A 21022-nucleotide genomic window follows, 5' to 3' on the forward strand; every position below is an offset into this window, starting at 1 on the left:
GTAGCAATAGTATGAAGAACAGAGCTGAATGAGGCTGCAATTCAATGTTGGTCATTAACCATGGATTAATGTGACCATAGGTGCTTGTGTCCCCAAACTTCTGGGTGCAATGTGATGAGCACCATCCAACTGGCACAATCGGTGGAAACTCGCTGTGCTGACTTGGGGGTGAGCCAGTTTTGTGGGCTGGGTCTGCTTTGGGTGAATTGACTTTTAAACCAGCGTAAAAGGTCACTGTAATCAGAGAGAGAATGGTTTTCGGTGTAATTCATCTGCCTTTTAAATTATGCAATCTTTTGTGCTATTTTAGTCCATGCCACCCAGATTGTGCCGACATCAAGTGGAAACCAAGTGGAAACTCCAAGCTATTGTTTAAAATCACTAAGCCTTAATTTAACAACAATTCAATACACACTGTAAAGTACAAACCTTCTGTAGCAAACTGCTCCAAGTGCTTCAAAGTAATGTCCTTGTACCTTGAACTGTCAGACAACCGCTCATAAATAACAGTATCCTGTAAAATAAAATCATGCTGTAAAATATAATTTTCATCAAAGAACTTACATATTACAATCCAGGTTGTCACTCGCATTATATAATGTCCAATGAAGGGTGCTGCTTTTCCAACAACTATTAACAATAGAACTTGATTGCCAGCAGCGGTGGTTGTTCCAACCAAGGATGTGGAGATTCTTGCTCAGCTGCTCCTTTGAAAATCCTCAACTGCACGTGCCCACCTACAACAACCATGGTGCAGAGAGGTAAGCCCTTGCTGCAAAGGTAATTGGCATCAGGCACATGCTAGGTGAAGAAGAATGGGATGGTTGTTGCTGGAAGCATTAGCCACCTAGAAAACCTGCTGTTACATCTGTCCTGTAACCAAAGCCACCATGAAATTAAAATCAATACCCAGCTCTGGCTCGCAAGATGCATTAAGGAGATGCAAGTGCACGGAGAAGTTTCACCTGGTCTTAGTCCCTTTCAGTTGGGGTTGCTCATTGGACGATGCCTCGAAACATCCATCTCGAACGTCTGCCTCACGGCTTGGGCCTGATCTTGGAAATTCCATATGTGTCTATGCACTCTGCTCGGAAGGTTTTCCTCTTTCAGCTACAGTTAGGGGCTCAACGCTTGCTCATCCTAATCTTACACACTGGGACAATATCCAGCTCACTCGCATGGAACATCCCAGTGCAAGCCTTGTACTTGGGAGATCCTCCCCTGGGGATCTCGGGTAAAGGATGCTGCATGGGTGTCAAATTCATATTTGAGTTAAAGCTCCGATACATCCATTTTGCATCCATATAAATGTATATGTATTGGGAGAATTGTAAACTGTGGACAGTGTAGAACTTCAAAAGGACATTGACACATTGGTGGAGTGGGCAGATAATTTGCAGATGAAGTTCAATGTGGAGAAGTGTGAGGTGACATACTTTAGCACAAAGAATATGGAGAGCCCTCCCTTTTTTTTCCCAATAATTTATATAGATTCTTCTTTTCCCACCTATTTCCATTATTTTTAAATCTACAACTAATACCTTGTTAGTCTTTCCACCCCACCCCCACTAGAGCTGTACCTTGAGTATCCTGCCATCCATTCTTAATTAGCACTTTTCTTAGATAATATCACCACCTTCAACACCTCTTTGATCCTTTTGTCTGTGACATCTTTTGATTATCTGCTCCTATCACTGCTTGCTTGTCCCCACAACCACCCCACCCTCAGCTTTTCTCTCCCCCCGCCCCCCACCTTAGACCAGCTTATATTTCACCTCTCTCCTAACTATACTTCAGTTCTGCCGAAGGGTCATGAGGCCTCGAAACGTCAACTCATTTCTTCTCCACCGATGCTGCCAGACCTGCTGAGTTTTTCCAGGTAATTCTGTTTTTGTTTTGGATTTCCAGCATCCGCAGTAGCTTTTAGCTTTTTGTTTTTATCTCTGTGTTTAATTGACTGCCACCTATCTTCAAGAAATGCCTTCCTTGAAGAAGTACTGCTCTGTTCTCCGACAGGATTTCCGCCCGTCTCTTCTGCCCTGTTCACCTTCATTGCTTTCCATTTCTCTCCTGGTGTTTGACAAGGTGTTTACTAAAACTCGCTTTCACAGCCATATTTCCTTTCTCAGTGACTGTCTCCGTCTCCGACTCACCCCACGTGGATTTCAACTGAAATTCCATCCCTCTTGTTTTGAACCCACCCAGGATTACAGGTATCTCCGGGACATAAAACGTTTCTCGGACTGCTGTTCCCGTCGCATTCTGAGATCCACACTCAGTGCCATGCGCCGCCATATGAACACACTCGACCTCTCCCTCCAGCAGCACCGCCGCACCCTTTTTCAAAGCTGCACGTGCCCCCAGTTTCATTTTATTCTTCGCCTCATCCGACGCCTCAACAAGAAACTTTTTCTCTTTCTCTCAAGTGCTAAGGAACGCAAGCTCCAACAACTCACCGACACCAGCACCCATCTGGGACTCTCCACCCCTGGTTGTCCTTCCGTCCTCACCCCATCTTCCAATCCCAGCCCCAGCCGCGTATTCACTATACCCCCTGACCTTCCCCTCTCCGATGCTGAACGTTCAGTGCTCAGCAAAGGACTTAGTTTCATACCCTTATGCCCTCATCTCAATGAATTTCGGGCTCGGCATGATGCTGAACTCTTCTTCCGCTGTCTTCGTCTCCATGCTCACTTCTTTGGGCAGGAGTCCTCTCCCCGTTCAACGGATCCTTTTACCCACCTCCAATATTCTCCCTCCACCTGGACCCCTCCCTCTGGATTCTTACCTTCTCTTGATCTTTTCATTGAGAACTGTCGACGTGACATTTGCCGTCTCAATTTCTCTGCTCCTCTCACCCACTCTAATCTGTCTCTCTCTGAACTTACTGCACTCCGTTCTCTCAGGTCCAACCCCAACATTGTCATCAAACCCGCTGACAAGGGTGGTGCTGTTGTTGTCTGGCGCACTGACCTCTACCTCGTGGAGGCTGAGCGTCAACTCGCAGACACTTCCTCCTACCTCTCCCTGGACCATGACCCCACCACAGAACATCAAGCCATTGTTTCCAGGACTGTCACTGACCTCATCTCCTCTGGAGATCTTCCTCCCACAGCTTCCAACCTGATAGTCGCCCAACCTCGGACGGCCTGCTTCTACCTCCTACCCAAAATCCACAAACAGAACTGTCCCGGCAGACCGATCGTGTCAGCCTGTTCCTGCCCCACGGAACTCATTTCTTGTTATCTTGACTCCCTTCTCTCTCCCCTTGTCCAGTCCCTTCCCACTTACATCCGTGATTCCTCTGACACCTTACGTCACATCAACAATTTCCAGTTCCCTGGCCCCAACCGCTTCCTCTTCACCATGGATGTCCAATCCCTCTACAGCTCCATCCCCCACCAGGATGGTCTGAGGGCCCTTAGTTTCTTCCTTGAACAGAGGCCCCAACAATCCCCATCCACCACTACTCTCCTCCGTCTGGCTGAACTTGTTCTCACACTGAACAATTTCTCCTTTAACTCCTCTCACTTCCTCCAAATAAAAGGTGTGGCTATGGGTACCCGCATCCCCCAGCTATGCCTGTCTCTTTATGGGGTATGTGGAGCATTCCTTGTTCCAGTCCTACTCCGGCCCCCTCCCACAACTCTTTCTCCGGTACATCGATGATTACTTCGGTGCGGCTTCATGCTCTCGTCGGGACCTGGAAAAATTTATTAATTTTGCTTCCAATCTCCACCCCTCCATCATTTTCACATGGTCCATCTCTGACACTTCTCTTCCCTTCCTTGACCTCTCTGTCTCAATTTCTGATGATAGACTGTCCACCAATATCCATTACAAGCCTACCGACTCCCACAGCTACCTCGACTACAGCTCCTCACACCCCGCTTCCTGTAAAGACTCCATCCCATTCTCTCAGTTCCTTCGCCTCCGTCGCATCTGTTCTGATGACGCTACCTTCAAAAACAGCTCCTCTGACATGTCCTCCTTCTTCCTTAACCGAGGTTTTCCACCCACGGTCGTTGACAGGGCCCTCAACCGTGTCCGGCCCATATCCCGCGCATCCGCCCTCACGCCTTCTCCTCCCTCCCAGAAACATGATAGGGCCCCCCTTGTCCTCACTTATCACCCCACCAGCCTCCGCATTCAAAGGATCATCTTCCGCCATTTCCGCCAACTCCAGCACGATGCCACCACCAAACACATCTTCCCTTCACACCCCCTGGTGGCATTCCGTAGGGATCGTTCCCTCCGGGACACCCTGGTCCACTCCTCCATCACCCCCTACTCCTCAACCCCCACCTATGGCACCTCCCCATGCCCACGCAGAAGATGCAACACCTGCCCCTTCACTTCCTCTCTCCTCACCATCCAAGGGCCCAAACACTCCTTTCAAGTGAAGCAGCATTTCACTTGCATTTCCTCTAACTTAGTCTACTGCATTTGTTGCTCCCAATGCCGTCTCCTCTACACTGGAGAGACCAAACGTAAACTGGGCGACCGCTTTGCAGAACACCTGCAGTCTGTCCGCAAGAAAGACCCAAACCTCCCTGTCGCTTGCCATTTTAACACTCCACCCTGCTCTCTTGCCCACATGTCTGTCCTTGGCTTGCTGCATTGTTCCAGTGAAGCCCAACGCAAACTGGAGGAACAGCACCTCATCTTCCGACTAGGCACTTTACAGCCTTCCCGGCTGAATATTGAATTCAACAACTTTAGATCTTAAACTCCCCCTCCCCCCCATCCCCACCCAGTTTCTTCCCCCTCCCTTTTTTTTTTCCAATAATTTATATAGATTCTTCTTTTCCCACCTATTTCCATTATTTTTAAATCTACAACTAATACCTTGTTAGTCTTTCCACCCCACCCCCACTAGAGCTGTACCTTGAGTATCCTGCCATCCATTCCTAATTAGCACTTTTCTTAGATAATATCACCACCTTCAACACCTCTTTGATCCTTTTGTCTTTGACATCTTTTGATTATCTGCTCCTATCACTGCTTGCTTGTCCCCACAACCACCCCACTCTCAACTTCTCTCTCCCCCCGCCCCCCACCTTATATTTCACCTCTCTCCTAACTATACTTCAGTTCTGCTGAAGGGTCATGAGGACTCGAAACGTCAACTCATTTCTTCTCCACCGATGCTGCCAGACCTGCTGAGTTTTTCCAGGTAATTCTGTTTTTGTTATGGAGAACTTCCTTGATCAGTATGTTCTCAGCCGAAAAGGAGGCATTGCTGGACCTGGTGTTGAGAAATGAGGTGGGCCAAGTGGACCAAGTGTCTGTGGGGGGAACACTTGGCTAAGAGTGATTGTCACATCATAAGGTTTAGGTTAGTAATGGAGAAAAACAGGAACGATATAAAATGGGACATCTAGATTGGAAAGGGGATAATTTTAATGCAATAAGAAGTGATCTAGCCAGGGTAAAATGGAATCAAAGACTGGCAGGAAGAACTGTAATGGGGCATGGGTGATCTTTAAGGAAGAGATGCTCAGGTGTAAGCTAGTCATATTTAACAAGGGTGAATGGTAGGGGAACAAAAAAACAGGGTTCCTTGGATGACAAGGGAGATAGAGGTAATGATGAAACAAAAAAAAACAGGGTGTATGATGCATGTCATGTGAATTCAAGTGAGAACCAGGTCAAATACAATAGATTAACAGAGGAGCCAAAGAGGAAAACAAGACTGGCAAAGAGAGAATCTGAGAATAGAATGGTGGTCAACTTAAGAGGGGACCCAAAAACCTTCTACCAGCATTTAAATAATAAGCAGGTAGTAAGAGGTAGAGTGGGCCTTATTAGGGACAAAGAAGGAGATCTATTTTCTTAGAGGCACAGAAAAAGGCTAAAATACTTAAATGAGTACTTTGTATTTGTGTTTACTGAGGAAAGAGAATTTTAAGAAAACATTTGTGAAAGTACCATATAAAATGCTGGTTCTCAAAATTGAGGCTCAAGGAATAAGAAGATCAGTGTCCAATTGGATATAAAATTGACTTAGGAAAGAAAAACAGCGAGTCGTCATAGATGGTTGTATTTTTAGACAGATAATAGACAGTGATGTTCCCCAAAGATTATTGCTAGGATCGCTGCTTTTTTTGCTATATAGAAATGACCTGGATATAGGGAAGCAGAGCAGAATTTCAAAATTTGTCAATGATAGCAAGCTTGAAGGAATGGCAAACCAGTGAGGCTGATACGAATCGCCTGCAAAATGACACAAGTACGTTAGTAGAATGGGCAGGTAAGTGACAGATGGAATTTAGAATAAAATTCTAACAGGGCTGGACAGACTGGATGCAGGGATGATGTTTCCTCTGGCTGGGGAGTGCAGTCTAGGACAATGAATTACAGTCTGAGGATGTTGGGTAAGCCATTTAGGACTGAGCTGAAGAGAAACTTCTTCACTCAGATGGTGGTGAACCTGTGGAATTCTCTACCACAGAAGGAGGGAGTGAATGCTTGTGGATGTGGTGCCAATCAAGCGGGCTGCTTTGTCCTGGATAGTGTCAAGCTTCTCGAGTGTTGTTGGAGCTGCACTCATCCAGGCAAGGGGAGAGTTTTCCATCACACTCCTGACTTGTGTCTTGTAGATGGTGGACAGGCTTTGGGGAGGCAGGAGGTGAGTTACTCGCCACAGGATTCCTAACCTCTGACCAGCTCTTGTAGCCACAGTATTTATATGGCTAGTCCAGTTGAATTTCTGATCAATGGTAACCCGCAAGATTTTGATAGTGGGGGATTCAGCAATGATAATGCCACTGAGCGTCAAGGGGCGATGGTTAGATTCTCTCTTGTTGGAGGTGGTCATTGCTTGGTATTTGTGTGCTGTGAATCTTACTTGCCACTTGTCAGCCCAAGCCTGGATATTATCCAGGTCTTGCTGCATTTGAACATGGACTGCTTCAGTATCTTAGGAGTTGCGAATGATGCTGAACTTTGTGTAATCATCAGCAAACATCTCCACTTCTGACCTTATGATGGAAGGGAGGTGACGCAGCTGAAGGTGGTTGGGCCTAGGGCACTACCCTGAGTGAGTACTGCAGTGATGTCCTGGAACTGAGATGACTGGCCTCCAGCAACCGCAACCATCTTCCTTTTTGCTAGTTATGACACCAGCCAGCTGAGAGTTTTCCCCCGATTCCCATTGACTCCAGACTTGCTAGGGCTCCTTGATGCTGACTTGATGTCAAGGGCAGTCACTCTCACCTCACCTCAGGAGTTCAGCTCTTTCGTCCATATTTGAACTAGGGCTGTAATGAGGTCAGGAGCTGAGTGACCCTGGCAGAACCGAACATAACCAAAAATACATAAGCAAAATCAACGTTGCCAGTTCTTGGAACCAGATTTTCCGTGGGCCAGGAGTAACAGAAGCTTTCCTTCAAATCACACAAACAAGCACTGGATCTTCCGTAAATCATGCTTACACTTGCCCTCCCCTGAACCTTCCTCCCCGCTCACTCTTCTCTCCCTTCTAATTCAACTTCACCCCCGGCTCCACCAAATGAGATTTGCCACCTAAGTTATTTACTGCTTATATTGGGGTGGTCTCGGAGCCACATGATTTTTAAAAAAAAATTACTTATATTGCGTCTTTAACATAATGAAACATCCTAAGGCGCTTCAAGGAGCATTATAAAGCAAAGTGTGACACCAAGTCTCATAAGGAGATATTGGGTCAGATGACCAAAAGCCTGGTCAAAGAGGAAGGTTTTAAGAAGTGTCTCAAAGGATGAAAGTAAGGTATAGAGATGGAAACATGTAGTGAAGGGATTCCAGAGCTTGGGGTCTAGGCAACTGAATGATCACCAATGGTAGAGTATTGTGGTTTTAAACGAAGAGCTACTTTCTACTGACTTCCATGCCATTTTTATCTTGAATCAGTAAATGGTGTGTCAATGAGGCACGGCTGTTTAAAAAAAAAAGCTGAAGCTCCCTGCTGCTGCTCACAATCAGGCCAGGCGGTCACTAGGTTGTGTTTCTGTATGGAAGTAAAAACCGACCCCTGTATGTTTTTCCCACAGTTACAAGATTCGGTCTGCCTTAGATGTTCTTTCTGCTACAGTGGCACTTCCCATTCCTAAACTGAACTGAACTTTGCATCTTCCACACCTTCTCTCACGAGCTTCTAGAATTTTTTGTTGAAATTGGATGGAAAAACACCATCCATAAAGTGAGGGAAATACTGGCTTGTGCAGCATTATTTTACTGACAGCATAAAAAAGGTAAAACAGCTACAAAAATTGAAGCAACTTATAATGATAACAGTTATTTAAATTGTAATTTTCAGAGGTGGAGGTTCATTGCAGATGTGATTTTCTTCATGCATAATAAAGGTATTGTAAAGGAATATTGACTCAGCTGATGGAATTGAAAACTAGTTACAGAGAGGAAGGTGGAGAAAATTCCATTTTAAGAGCATTTGAAGAAATAAAATATATCTACTGAAATATAGTCAAAAATTTGAACTATAAGTTTAGCCATTTCTGACAAATAATAATACTAAGAATCAAACTTTAAAAAGTCATGATGTAGTGAAAAATTTGTAAATGTATTGCATCAATTGGATACTAGTGTATTGGTACATAGTGCAGTTTGTTCCGCAGAATGCAAATAGATTAAAAAAAAACTATAATTAAGCAAAATACTGTGGATGCTGGAAATCTGAAATAAAAACAATAAATGCTGGAAATACTCAGCAGTGCCTGACATGTCTTCCTTTTTCCTCAAATAAGGATTCCCACCCAGAGTGGTTGATAGGGCGCTCCACTGTGTCTGATCTATTTTATGCACTATTGCTCTCACCCCTTCCTCTCCCTCCCAGAACCAAGAGAGGATTTCCCCTTGTCCTAACCTTCTACTCCAGTAGCCTCTTTATTCAATAGATCATCCTCTGCCATTTTGCCAGCTCTAGTGTGATTCCAACAAATGCATCTTCCACTTCCCTCCCCCTTCAGCATTCCAAAGGGGCTGTTCTCTCCGTGACACCCCGGTCCATTCCTGTCACTCCCAACACCCACTCCCTTCCCTACAGAACCTTTTCATGCAAGCGCAGGGGATACAACATCTGTACTTTCACCTCCTTCCTTCTTCCCATCCAAGGCTCCAAGCACTCCTTCCAAGTGAAACAGCAATTTACTTGTACTTCTTTCTTTTTAGAATACTGTATTCACTGTTCACAATGTGAAGAGGACTTTGTGGAATACCTCCATTCAGTCCAGAAGCATGACCCTAAGGTTCCTGTCGTTTGTTATTTAAAGTCTCCACTTTGCCATCTTTCTTCAGTCCTGATGAAAGGTCATCGATCTGAAATGTAACACTGTTTCTCTCCACAGATGCTGCCTGAGTATTTCCAGCACTTTTTTTACTCCTATATTTAATATTTGTACAGTACACTGTTTTGTTTTGGCAAAATTACAGAATACAGTCATTGAAATACAAAATTACACTTTGACTCAAATGATTATACTCCACTTTTGATTAGCAGTCAAGAAAATGGAAATCATTATTAACTTTATATACTTCAACAAAATCAGCTTTATGAAAATACTGTTAAATAATAAGTATGAAGATTAGGTGAAGACTTACTGCTCCTTTACAATAAAGTCGCAGTTTTCCAGATGGCATACGGACAATCACAGACATTCGCTTTCTGTTGCTGTAAGAAAACAGACCATGATTACACATTTCCCTTGCACACACATCAAAACCATTGTCATAACAAATCAATTTCTTCTTTTTAATGCTGTATAGTTCCATTAGCTCAGCCATAATTAGAGTATTTGTACATAACAAAGTTTATGTATATTGCTGGAAGAAGAAATTATTAAAGGTACTAACTCAGGTACAATTTATTCTGGTCAGCTACAACAGGATAGGTTTAACATCTAGGAGTGTTACTGGCATTGGGGTGATTCAGAAATTTTGTTTCACCTACTCTAAGGTTGTTGAATAGTAACTAGTACCCCTCCCAATGTTCAGTTAATTTATTCAGTGAATGCCTGAGCTATAGCACTTTCAGGTTTGATGTGTAGTCCATGCAGAGTTAGAGAAGTGGCATGGAAGTAGGGGCACTACAGTTGGTCTCAGCACTTTGGATTAAGGAGGGGTAAACTGTGCTGCTTCTCATTTCTCATCACCATCTATCAAGCATCCCAGCATCAAGTGAGAACAGAATTTGATTTGGTTCTAATAGTCCCTTCCTCATGCCTTATTGTCAAGAAGACAAGAATGATCAGGGGCTTGGAAATGGATTAACTGGGGCCCATGGAACTGTACGTAAGGCAATTTACAGCCTATCAAGCTTAACAACTTTAGAACTTATCCACTGATCCCATTTTCTCTCAGGCATTCTGGAACCACTTACACAAAAACAAAAATAGCTGGAAAAACTCAGCAAGTCTGACAGCATCTATGGAGAGGAAGACAGAGTTAACGTTGAGTCCGTATGACTCTTCATCAGAACTAAAGAGAAATAGAAATATGGTGAAATATAAACTGTTTAAGGGGGGGTGGGACAGGTGGAGCTGGATAGAGGGCCAGTGATAGGTGGAGGCAAAGGAGAGATTGCCAATGATGTCATAAACAAAAGGTCAAAGGGGTGTTGACGGTGGTGATATTAGCTAAAGGATGTGCTAATGGTGACATTAAGGGTAGAAAGTGGGATGAGCAAAGTGACAGATGGCCCTAGTGGGGGTGGGGGGGGGGGGGGGGTGGGGGGGGAATCGAAATAAGCTATAAGGTAGAGATAAAACAATGGATGGAAATACATTTTAAAAATAATAATAGAAATAGGTGGGAAAAGAAAACTATATAAAAAATAATTATTATTATTAGAAAAAAGGGGGGTGAGGATGGAGGAGAGAGTTCATGATCTGAAGTTGTTGAACTCAATGTTAAGTCTGGAAGGCTGTAAAGTGCCTAATCGGAAGATGAGGTGCTGTTCCTCCAGTTTGCGTTGAGCTTCACTGGAACATTGCAGCAGGCCAAGGATGGACATGTCTTGGGACCACTTACGCCTCCTCTGGGCCATTCTTTTGTCCCTTTATCAGCTCATTTTGCTTTGCATCATCATCCACATTAGACTCCACATTAATTATAGTTAATTTTCAGGCTTGAAAGTTTGATTGGCAGTCATTAACCACTTACCACATCGTTAAAAGTAGTTATGTTGGTAATCACGCGCCCTAAATAGATGGTGTGGGTTTAGTTTGCACCTACCACACACAAATATAACAACTTCAATGAAATGGTGAGGTGGACAGCTAGAAGCTGTTTTCGCAACACCAGTGGTTGAGTAGTGCAGCTTCCATTTAAGCATAAATAGTGGTGAGCACCGTTATTTTTGGACGCAAAATCTGCCCATGTTTACTCTCGACAAATGCTACTTGACCTACTGAATATTTCCAGTATTTTACTGTTCTTATTACTAATAAATGAACAATAAATATTTTCAGGAGAGGCAGAGCAAAAGCTGGCTTGAAACAATATGTAACTGGTATCTGGATAAAACTCAAAGAGAAAACACATATGCCCTTAGGACCTCCCATAGCATTTTGCTGCCAATGAGTTGTAGTTGTTGCTGTAATGTAGAAAGCATGACAACCAATTTATGTGCAAAGTCCCACAAACAACAATGTGATAATGCCAGACAATCTATTTTTATAAGTGGTGTTGGTTGCGGGATATATATTAGGCAGGACACCTGTAAGACTTTCCCTGCTTTTCAAAATTGTGTCGTGGGATCTTATGCGACCACCTGTAAGGGCAAATGGGGCTGCAGTTTAACATGTGATAGAAAAGACAGAACCTTTGACAGTCCTCAGTACTGCACTGGACTGTCAGCCCAGATTTTGTGCTCAATAGTGTCCACAGTGCACAGTGGGACTTGAATCTACAAACTTATAACTTGGAGGCAAGAGTGCTACCAAGTGAGCCATGGTTGACACCTGCCTAGATTTCTACAAAGTTTTACATTTTTGTATATGCTTCCACTTTACATGTTAGGAAAGGCTGCTCGCTCATCAGTAGCTGGGGCCTTGAAATGTTTGCGGTTACAATGTGGAGCCTATAGAGCAAGTGGTTAGATAAGCAGGTTGCTGAAGCTAGCTTTTTGGGTGATTCAAATGATCATAAATCATATCAAATTTGATCTGAATAGTAATTTGATTAATTAATTGAAGTGCATATTAGTTGGAAACATTACAGCTAGAATTGTTTTTTTTTAGTAACAAGTATTTTTCTAAAAACAGGATGACATTTGAGCACAAGTAGCCATTACTTAATGAGTTCCCTGTGCTTGCTGACCTACAGTGGTTTCCAGTCTGGTAACAGCTTGATTTTAAAATTCTCACCCCTTGATTTTCAAATCTCACCATGGCTACAACCCTCATTATCTCTAAGCTCCTCTATCCCTACAGTGCTCCGAGATCTCTATGCACCTCAAATTCTGGCTTGAATATCCATGGCTCAGCTGCCTGGGCCCTGGCAATGTAATTTCCTACTTAAACTTCTCCAACTCTCTATTCCTACAAGATGTTGCTTAAGACTTAAGTCTTTGACTAAGCTTTCAGTTGCTTGCCTGAATATCTCCTTTGGTGGCTTGGTGTCAAATTTCCTGTTGATAACACTCCTATGAAGTTACCCAAGGCATTTAACTATGTCAAATGCACTATAATTACTGCAAATTATTGTTGTGATTTCAACTGAGTAATGACTATTCATTCTCAAATACCATTAATTTTGAAGAGTTAAATTTTATACATGCTACTCTAGTAGCTGAATAGCAAAGGCACATTTGAATTGGTTCTTAAATTTGGTTTCTTTTTCCCAAATCTAGCAGACAATATTTAGTTCCGAATTATTCAAGAAAGGAGACAGCTAGAAAGGAGACAGCTAGAAAGTAGAAAATTATAGGCCACTTAGCCTAACATCTGTCATAGGGAAATTGCTAGAATCCATTATTAAGGAGGTTATAGCAGGATAATTAGAAAACCATAATGGGATCAGGCAGAGTTAACATGGTTTTATGAAAATGAAATCGTGTTTGACTAAGTTATTAGAGCACTTTGAGGAAGCAACAAGCAAAGTGGATAAAGGCAGATGTGGTGTACTTTGATTTCCAAAGGACATTTGATAAAGTGCCATATCAAAAGTTACTACACAAAATAAGAGCTCATGGTAAAGGGGGTAACATATTACCATGAATAAAGGGCTTGTTAGCTAACAAGAAGCAGAGAGTAAAGATAAATGGGTCTTTTTCAGGTTGGCAGGCTGTAACTAGTAGAGCGCCACAGGGATCAGTGCAGCGGCATCAACTATTTACAATCAACATCAATGGCTTGCATGAAGGGACTGAATGTATGCTCAGTTTGCCAATGACACCAAGAAAGGTAGAAAAGAAAGTTGGCAAAAGGTGGTAAAGAGTCTACAAAGGAATATAGATAGGTTAAGGGAGTTGGCAAAAATCTGGCGGATTGGAAAATGTGAACTTGTCCACTTTGGCAAGAAGACTAGAAAAGCAGTATACTATTTAAATGGAGAGATTGCAGAACTCGGTGGTACAGAGGGATCTGGGTGTCCTGGTACATGAATCACAAAAAGTTGGTATGCAGATAAGGCAAATGGAACAATGGTGTTTATTGCAAGGGGGATGGAATATAAAAGTAGGGAAGTTTTACTGCAGCTGTACAGAGCCTTCATGAGACCAAATCTGCACTACTGTGTACGGTTTTGGTCTCCTTATTTGAAAAAGGATATAATTGCATTAGAAACACTTCAGAGATGGTTCACTTGGCCCATTCTGGGGATGAAGGGTTTATCTTAAGAAGAAAGGTTGAACAGGATGGGCCTTTACCCATTGGAGTTTAAAAGGAAAGACGATCTTATTGAAACATAGAAGATCCTGAGGGGACTTGATAGGGTGGATACCAGGAGGATGTTTCCTCTTGCAGAGGAGACTAGAACTAGGGGATACAGTTTAAAAATAAGATGTCTCCCTTTTAAGACAGATGATGAGAAATGTTTTTTTCTCAGCAGGTCATTAGTCTGTGGAATTCTCTTCTCCAGAAAACAGTGGAAGCTGGGTCATGAATTTATTCAAGGCTGAATTAGAGAGATTTGTGATAGACAAGGGAGTCAAGAGTTACAGAGGGCAGACAGCAAAGTGAAGTTGAGGCCACAATCAGATCAGCCATGATCTTATTGAATGGCAGAACAGGCTCAAAGGGCCGAATGGCCTACTCCTGCTCCATGTTCCTATTAATTAAATTTTTAGATTGAATTCTCAATAACAGCCCAAAAGAGTTTACTGCATGCTGCTGGCTTAAAGAAGCCTGTGTTATTTTCTTCCTAGCACTGAATGGAAGCGAACCTTGTACCCATGGGTAGAAATTGAAAAGAATTATTTGCAGCATCTGCCACCAAAAACAGAAAAGTGATTTGCTGCTCATTGTATGCTTTTCCATCTTTAAAAAATACAACTTTTAAGACTGAAGTTCTGAAAAACTTTGGAATATACCGAACCATGTATATTCCTACAGCTTTTTATTTGATATATTTTGAATCTTCTTGAATTGTATTCGTATTTTGAATTGTGGCATTTTTGTAAAATATTGATGAACACTACCAATATATTTCTGACAGCTCAGTTAAAGTAGCTGCTACACAATGCAAACATGCTGGATATAATAAACTATTTTCTCACTGAAGAGTCCCAACACAAAAAATACAGATACACACAAATTTCCCACATCAACACCTGCATTAAATGCAACTCTCACCATAGATGGATTTTGTGTACTCAGCTGCAACTACAAAGAGGGCATGGCTGAAAACAACATTAATGTATATGTAGCACACCCACGCCATTCAGGGTTATTAAAACTTATTACGTGGGGATATGGGCAATGTTCCTTGTGCTTTTTTATCCATTTTCTCTGTCTATTTGGTTTGGTACCTTTAACTGAGAAGATACATAACTTGCTCCCAAGTTGCGGCTAATAGCCCCGATGCAGAGTTGGGTCATTGATGGATTTGCAAATGAAAATAAGGATTTTGATAATACATTGTAGGACCAAGAGCCATTGGAGGTTGGCAAAGTCAAGAGTGATACGAGTGAGACTTTGTCCAAAAAAAATTTAAATACCTATATTTGTTTCCTTTCAAATCAATTAATTAACATGCATAATTTGAATATTTTTGTCTGTTCACTGTATGTGGGTGTCTATTATTTATTGCCCATTTCTAATTGCCCTGAGGTGGTAGTGGAGAAAGGTAGTTAACTTGAATTGCTGCAAATCATTTATCCTTAGTAATGGTTTGATAAGTCACTTCAGGGGGCATCTAAGTGTCAACCATGCTTTGGGGCTGGAGTGGGAGTCCGAGTGAAAAAAGTTGGTTCCCTTCTCCAAAAGCTCACTGGCTAAGCCAGTTGGGTTTTTATTACAATGTGATAGCTTCACAGGGCAGGAATTTTAGGTTGGCGTGTGGGCGTGATCAGTGGGCCCAGGAGTGGCCAGGGAACGGGCTGCCACCTGTGATCAGCCCACCGATCAAGGTATCATGCCAGCTGGCCAATTAATGGACAACCAGTGTGAAACGCATGCTGAAATGCTCAACGCTGCCGGGATGGGAGCAGGAGGAGGGCAGGCACTGACGTAAGTGTGGGTATGGGGGAGCGCGGAATGAAAACTCCCTGAAGGCAGAGTGTTATGAGGGGCATAGATAGGGGAGACAGAAAGGAACTTTTCCCCTTGGTGGAGGAATCAATAACCAGGGGGCATAGATTTAAAGTAAGGGCCAGAAGGTTTAGAGGTAATGTGAGGAAGAATTTTTTCACCCAGAGGGTGGTGGGAATCTGGAACTCACTGCCTGAAAGGGTGGCAGAGGCAGATACCCTCATAACATTTAAGAAGCATTTAGATGTGCACTTGCGATGCCATGGCATACGAGGCTATGGGCCTAGTGCTGGAAATGGGATTAGAATAGTTAGGCACTTGTTTGACCAGCGCAGACTCGATGGGCCTTTTTCTGCAATGTAGACCTCTATGAGGTGCCTCAGGGAGCTGAAGAATTTAAAAACAATAAAAAAGTATTTCAAAATCTGGAAAAAAAATGTCCATGCATCAGGATCAATAAGTCACTTGAACATATACGTGATGAAAATTCTGCCCATATATTTTTATGTTTTTTTTAAATTTCATAACAGAAACCTTGTCCCACCCTTGGATGAGGTTTCAAAAATGCAAAGTTCGCTTCGCAAATTTGCCTGTCCGCTAACCGTAAGGTTGGACGGACCATGAAAAATCAGGAACAATTGGAACTTTAATGGGCTTAATTGTCCTCTTAATTGTTGGCAGGCACACTTCCAAGTTTTGCGGTCGGCCGCTGACCAAAAATATCGCGTGAGCGCGGGATGAAGTCGGGATGCTTGACCAACATCATCACGTGCTATTTTACGCTTGAGCGGGTCTGGCAAGCACCCGCACCCTGAGCTATAAATTCTGCCCATGGTTAATTTTACTGATAAGCTGAATTCAAATTTTCAAACTGCCATGGTTGAATTCACAACTGGATTACTCATCCAATACCATAGCCACTGCCTAATTTGAATGATAAATAAAGAGAAGCTATATTAATATCAGAGTGCAGTAATGTTAATGTAAGAAATTAAAAAATTATATGTGGTCAAGTCAGGAATGTAATTATTTTGAACAAACACTACTTTAATTACTGGTCATTAATCATAATCATCGAGGTGTTAATAATGTTTTTTCCACAAATGTAGAAAAATAATTATGTGAACATCTTAAATTTATACACTTTTCTGTGTGCACTACTAAAATGACAAATGCTGCTTCAAACGTCAAGGTTGGTACATTCATTCTTAGAATCAATTGGTTGATATTTTCCAGAATCAGATTATAGTAACATTTTTCAGTGGCTAAGTTTGGAGAAGCAGTTCTAAAGATGGACAATATTTTGTTGCTTCATTACTGGTGCATTGAAACACTATTTACTCAGGTATGTTGGAGTGATGCTTAAAAGAGGATCACTCTTGGAACATAATATTAGTTCCTAGAAAAAAATAATTTTGATGGCAAGTGCAAAATGCTAATTTAGATGTAAAAATCTGCCCTTGTGAAGAGTCAACACCCCCTAGCTAAAATGGATGGAAATAGATTTAATTTATTTTACAGATGAGGAACAATGGAGAAACCTTTCTCTAGGAGAAATCAATCAGTGATTGATTTTCATCCTTATAGTATTAGTAGACTGGCATGGGATAAAATATTTAGGTGGATGTGTCAAAATTGAGGTGGATCAGTGCTTAATACTCGGCATGTAGTTATACTCTTCTAAACAAAACAATTGAAATCAAAGTCATAGATTAAGCCAACTTTCCAATGGTAATCAAATAGCTCAGCATTGCTATCATTAGAAAGGTTCTCGAGTATAGCATATAGTGATGCCAAAAACAATCTGCTGCCCTCATCTAGTTTAATCAGGGTGTATTAACTGCCATGTTCAGGTAGCTACATAGAGCCACTACTGAGAAAAAGTGCCTGTAGATCATCCCATTTTTGTGGCAGTGGATGCCTTTGACAGGTGAACTACTTAACAAGCAGTCCATAAACTCCCCAATGACATATTATACAATGTTTATGGCTCCCTCACTAGTAAACAACAGTAAAGCATTTCAAAGACACTTCAACATGAGTTTTAAAGATGGTCCTGTAATGGGCTATATTAAAAATCATTCCTCAAACCAGGGCCTTATCTGCATTGGGACACAGGGCTATCAATAATGGGTCGGATTTTGCAGTTAGCAGCGAAGGAACAGTGCTTATTGTTCATCTTGCTGTCCACAAAGTTTTTGTAGCCTTTAGAACACAGACTTGCTCTAATCTAGAACCAGTGGATGTACTGTACTTAAATTTCCAGAAAGCATTTGACAAGGTGCCACATCAAAGGTCACTGTGGAAAGTAAAAGCTCATGGTATACGGGGAAATATATTGGCATGGATGGAAGATTGGCTAGCTAACAGGAAACAGAAAGTAGGCATAAATGGGTCATTTTCTGGTTGGCAAGATATAGCAAGTGTGCCACAGGGATCAGTGCTGGGGCCTCAACATTTTACAGTTTATATAAATGACTTGGGTGAAGGCGCCGAATGTATGGTTGTTAAATTTGCTGATGATACAAAGATAGGTAGGAAATTAAGTTGTTAAGAGGACATACGGAGGCTACAATGGGACATAGATAGGTTAACTGAGCGGACAAAAATCTGACAAATGGAGTATAATGTGGGAAAGTGTGAAATTGTCCACTTTGGCAGGAAGAATTTTAAAAAAGCATCTAAACAGTGAGAGGTTGCAGAGCTCTGAGATGCAGAGGGATCTGGGAGTCCTCATGCATTAATCACAAAAGATTAGTATGCAAGTACAGCAAGTAATTAGGAAAGCTAATAGAATGTTATTTATTGTGAGGGGAATTGAATACAAAAGTAGGGGGGGGCTTATGCTTCAGTTATACAGGGCATTGGTGAGACCACATCTGGGGTACTGTGTGCAGTATTGGTCTCCTTATATAAGGAAGGATGTAAATGTGTTGGAAGCAGTTCAGAGGCGGTTTACTAGATAAATACCTGGAATGGAAGGGTTGTCTTATGAGGAAAGGTTGGACAGACTAGGCTTGTATCCACTGGAGTTTGGAAGAGTAAGAGATGACTTGGTTGAAACATACAAGGTCCTCAGGGGTCTTGACAGGATGGATGTGGAGAGGATGTTTCCTCTTGTGGGAGGATCTGGAACTAGGGGTTACTGTTCAAAAATAAGGAGTTGCCCATTTAAGAGAATTTTTTTCTAACAGAGGGTATTGAGTCTTTGGAACTCTTCCTCAAAGACAGTGGAAGCAAAGTCTTTGAATATTTGTAAGGCAGAGCTAGATAGATTCTTGGTAAACGAGAGGGTGAAAGGTTATTGGGGGTAGGTGTGAATGTGGAGTTTGGGTTACAATCAAATCAGCCATGATCTTATTGAATGGCGGTGCAAGTTCGAGGGGTGGAGAGGCTTTCCCTTGCTCCTAATTCATATGTTCGTATGACTGTCAGCCAAGCTGTATAGCCATTTAGAGACAGTGGAAGAGGGAGGTGGAGATTGCGCTGGGTTGTTAGCAGTGTAAATGTGGAAACAGTTGCTGTGTTTTCAATGACATCAAGTGCGATAATATACAAAGTGGTGCATGAACATGGCAAAATTCTAAAGAAAAATTTAGGTGGATTTACTTGTGTCTTTTAGGAATTCAACTTATCAATTTTGCTTTAAGTTATTTGTTGTATATTATTTATGTTCTGTCTACAATGGGAATTTCTGCCTTAAAGCTAATGGGATGCCACTTGCTTCCACAGATACAGTATCTCAAAACCAACTTGGGACCAAGTCCATGCCGGATTTCGGATCTTGCCGGTTTTTAGAGAATAATAGTATCAGAACCTTAATTCAATTAATAGGAAACACATGAGATAAAATAAATAAGTTTCAAAAAAGAATACATAATAATGAAGAAATATTTGAATAAAAGATTAAATACGAAGGTTAGTAGGGCAGACTCTCAGACTGTGCTGGATTCAGGTCAAGCCGGATTGAATGGGGTCAAGGATCGCTGGGACCACTCGGAGCGTGGGAAGCCAATAACTAGTCTGGTACACCACTGGGCCAATGCAGCATCTAGCCAAATTGTCCCATGAAGTTATTTTATTCATTTAATAATTAAAATTGGTGCAATGCAGTTTATAAAAATGCCTGGTTTTCAGACAATTCTGGTTTTTGGATAGCCAGATGTGAGAGACTGTACCTGTATCAGCACAATTCCTGCAGAATCGGATGAACCAGTGCAAAACATCAGGGAGTTTAAATGCGAGTTAAGACAAAAACCCCACAGCCTCACATTTTCCATAATTTTTTTATTCCAGTTCAACTTCTAGTTTATCCACTTCAGGCTCTTCCATTAAAATGGCTCAGAGGCATCTGGTCGAAATTGCTAGATTCCACCAACTGCACTGGCTCAGTTGAATATAAGAAATAGGATTAGCAGACCATACGCCCCATCACTCCACTTTTCTGTGCACCTCCCATATCTCTTGATTCACAGACACCAAAAATCTGAGTCTTAAAACTGGGGCACAGCCAACTTCAATGAGGCAAGAATGGAGCTGGGCTGTATAGACTGGAACCAAAAGTCAGTGGGAAAAACTGTTGCTGAACAATTGGCTACATTCAAAGAAGAAATGGTTCGGGCACAGTATATTCAGTACAGTCAAGTGTATTCCCTCAAAAGAGAAAGGTAGGGAAAACAAATTCAGAGTTCCCTAGATGAAAAAGGAGATAGAAATTAAGACATTAAGTCTTCAACCAATTCAATTCACTCCACCTGATATCAAGAAAAGGCTGAAGGCACTGGAAACTACAAAGGCTATGGGCCTTGACAATGTTCCGGCAATAGTACTGAAGACTTGTGCTTCAGAACTTGCCACGCCCCTAGCCAAGCTGTTCCAGTATAGCTACCACACTGGCATCTACCCGGCTATATGCAAAATTGCCCAGGTATATCCTGCACACAAAAAGCAGGACAAATCGAATCTGGCCAATTACCGCCACATCGGTCTACTCTCCACCATCGGTAAAGTAATGGAAGGGGTCATCAACGGTGCTATCAAGCGGCACTGGCTTAGCGATAACCTGCTCACTGACACCAAGTTTGGGTTCCGCCAGGGCCACTCAGCTCCTGACCTCATTACAGCCTTGGTTCAAACATGAACAAAAGACTGAACTCCCGAGGTGAGGTGAGAGTGACTGCCGTTGACATCAAGCCCGCATTTGACCGAGTGTGGCACCAATGAGCCCGAGCAAAACTGGAGTCAATGGGAAGGGGAAAACTCTCCACTGGTTGGAGTCATAACTAGCACAAAAGGAAGGTGGTTGTGGTTGTTGGACGGCAGTCATCTCAGCTCCA

General features: G+C 42.3%; 1 protein-coding gene and 1 long non-coding RNA gene across 7 annotated transcripts in view; both read right to left on the minus strand.

Moving 5' to 3' along the window:
- LOC144683762 (uncharacterized) overlaps positions 1-21022 on the minus strand; it is a 1025508-nt gene that overhangs the window by 720228 nt on the left and 284258 nt on the right. The gene's annotated exons all lie outside the window — the stretch shown is intronic.
- The window catches only part of atp8a1 (ATPase phospholipid transporting 8A1), a 488126-nt gene that overhangs the window by 223815 nt on the left and 243289 nt on the right, over positions 1-21022 (minus strand). For all 6 annotated transcript variants that reach the window (XR_013577307.1, XM_078546849.1, XM_078546831.1 and 3 more), the window contains 2 exons: positions 9598-9667; positions 430-514 (listed from right to left, as the gene is read on the minus strand). Coding sequence is in view for 5 of the 6 variants with exons in the window: in XM_078546849.1 (XP_078402975.1) it covers positions 430-514; positions 9598-9667 (155 nt within the window). In the remaining variant the exon portion in view is untranslated. The remainder of the gene's footprint in view (positions 1-429; positions 515-9597; positions 9668-21022) is intronic.

The sequence above is a fragment of the Cetorhinus maximus genome, chromosome 1 (assembly GCF_964194155.1).
Source record: "Cetorhinus maximus chromosome 1, sCetMax3.hap1.1, whole genome shotgun sequence".
Classification (NCBI taxonomy): domain Eukaryota; kingdom Metazoa; phylum Chordata; class Chondrichthyes; order Lamniformes; family Cetorhinidae; genus Cetorhinus; species Cetorhinus maximus.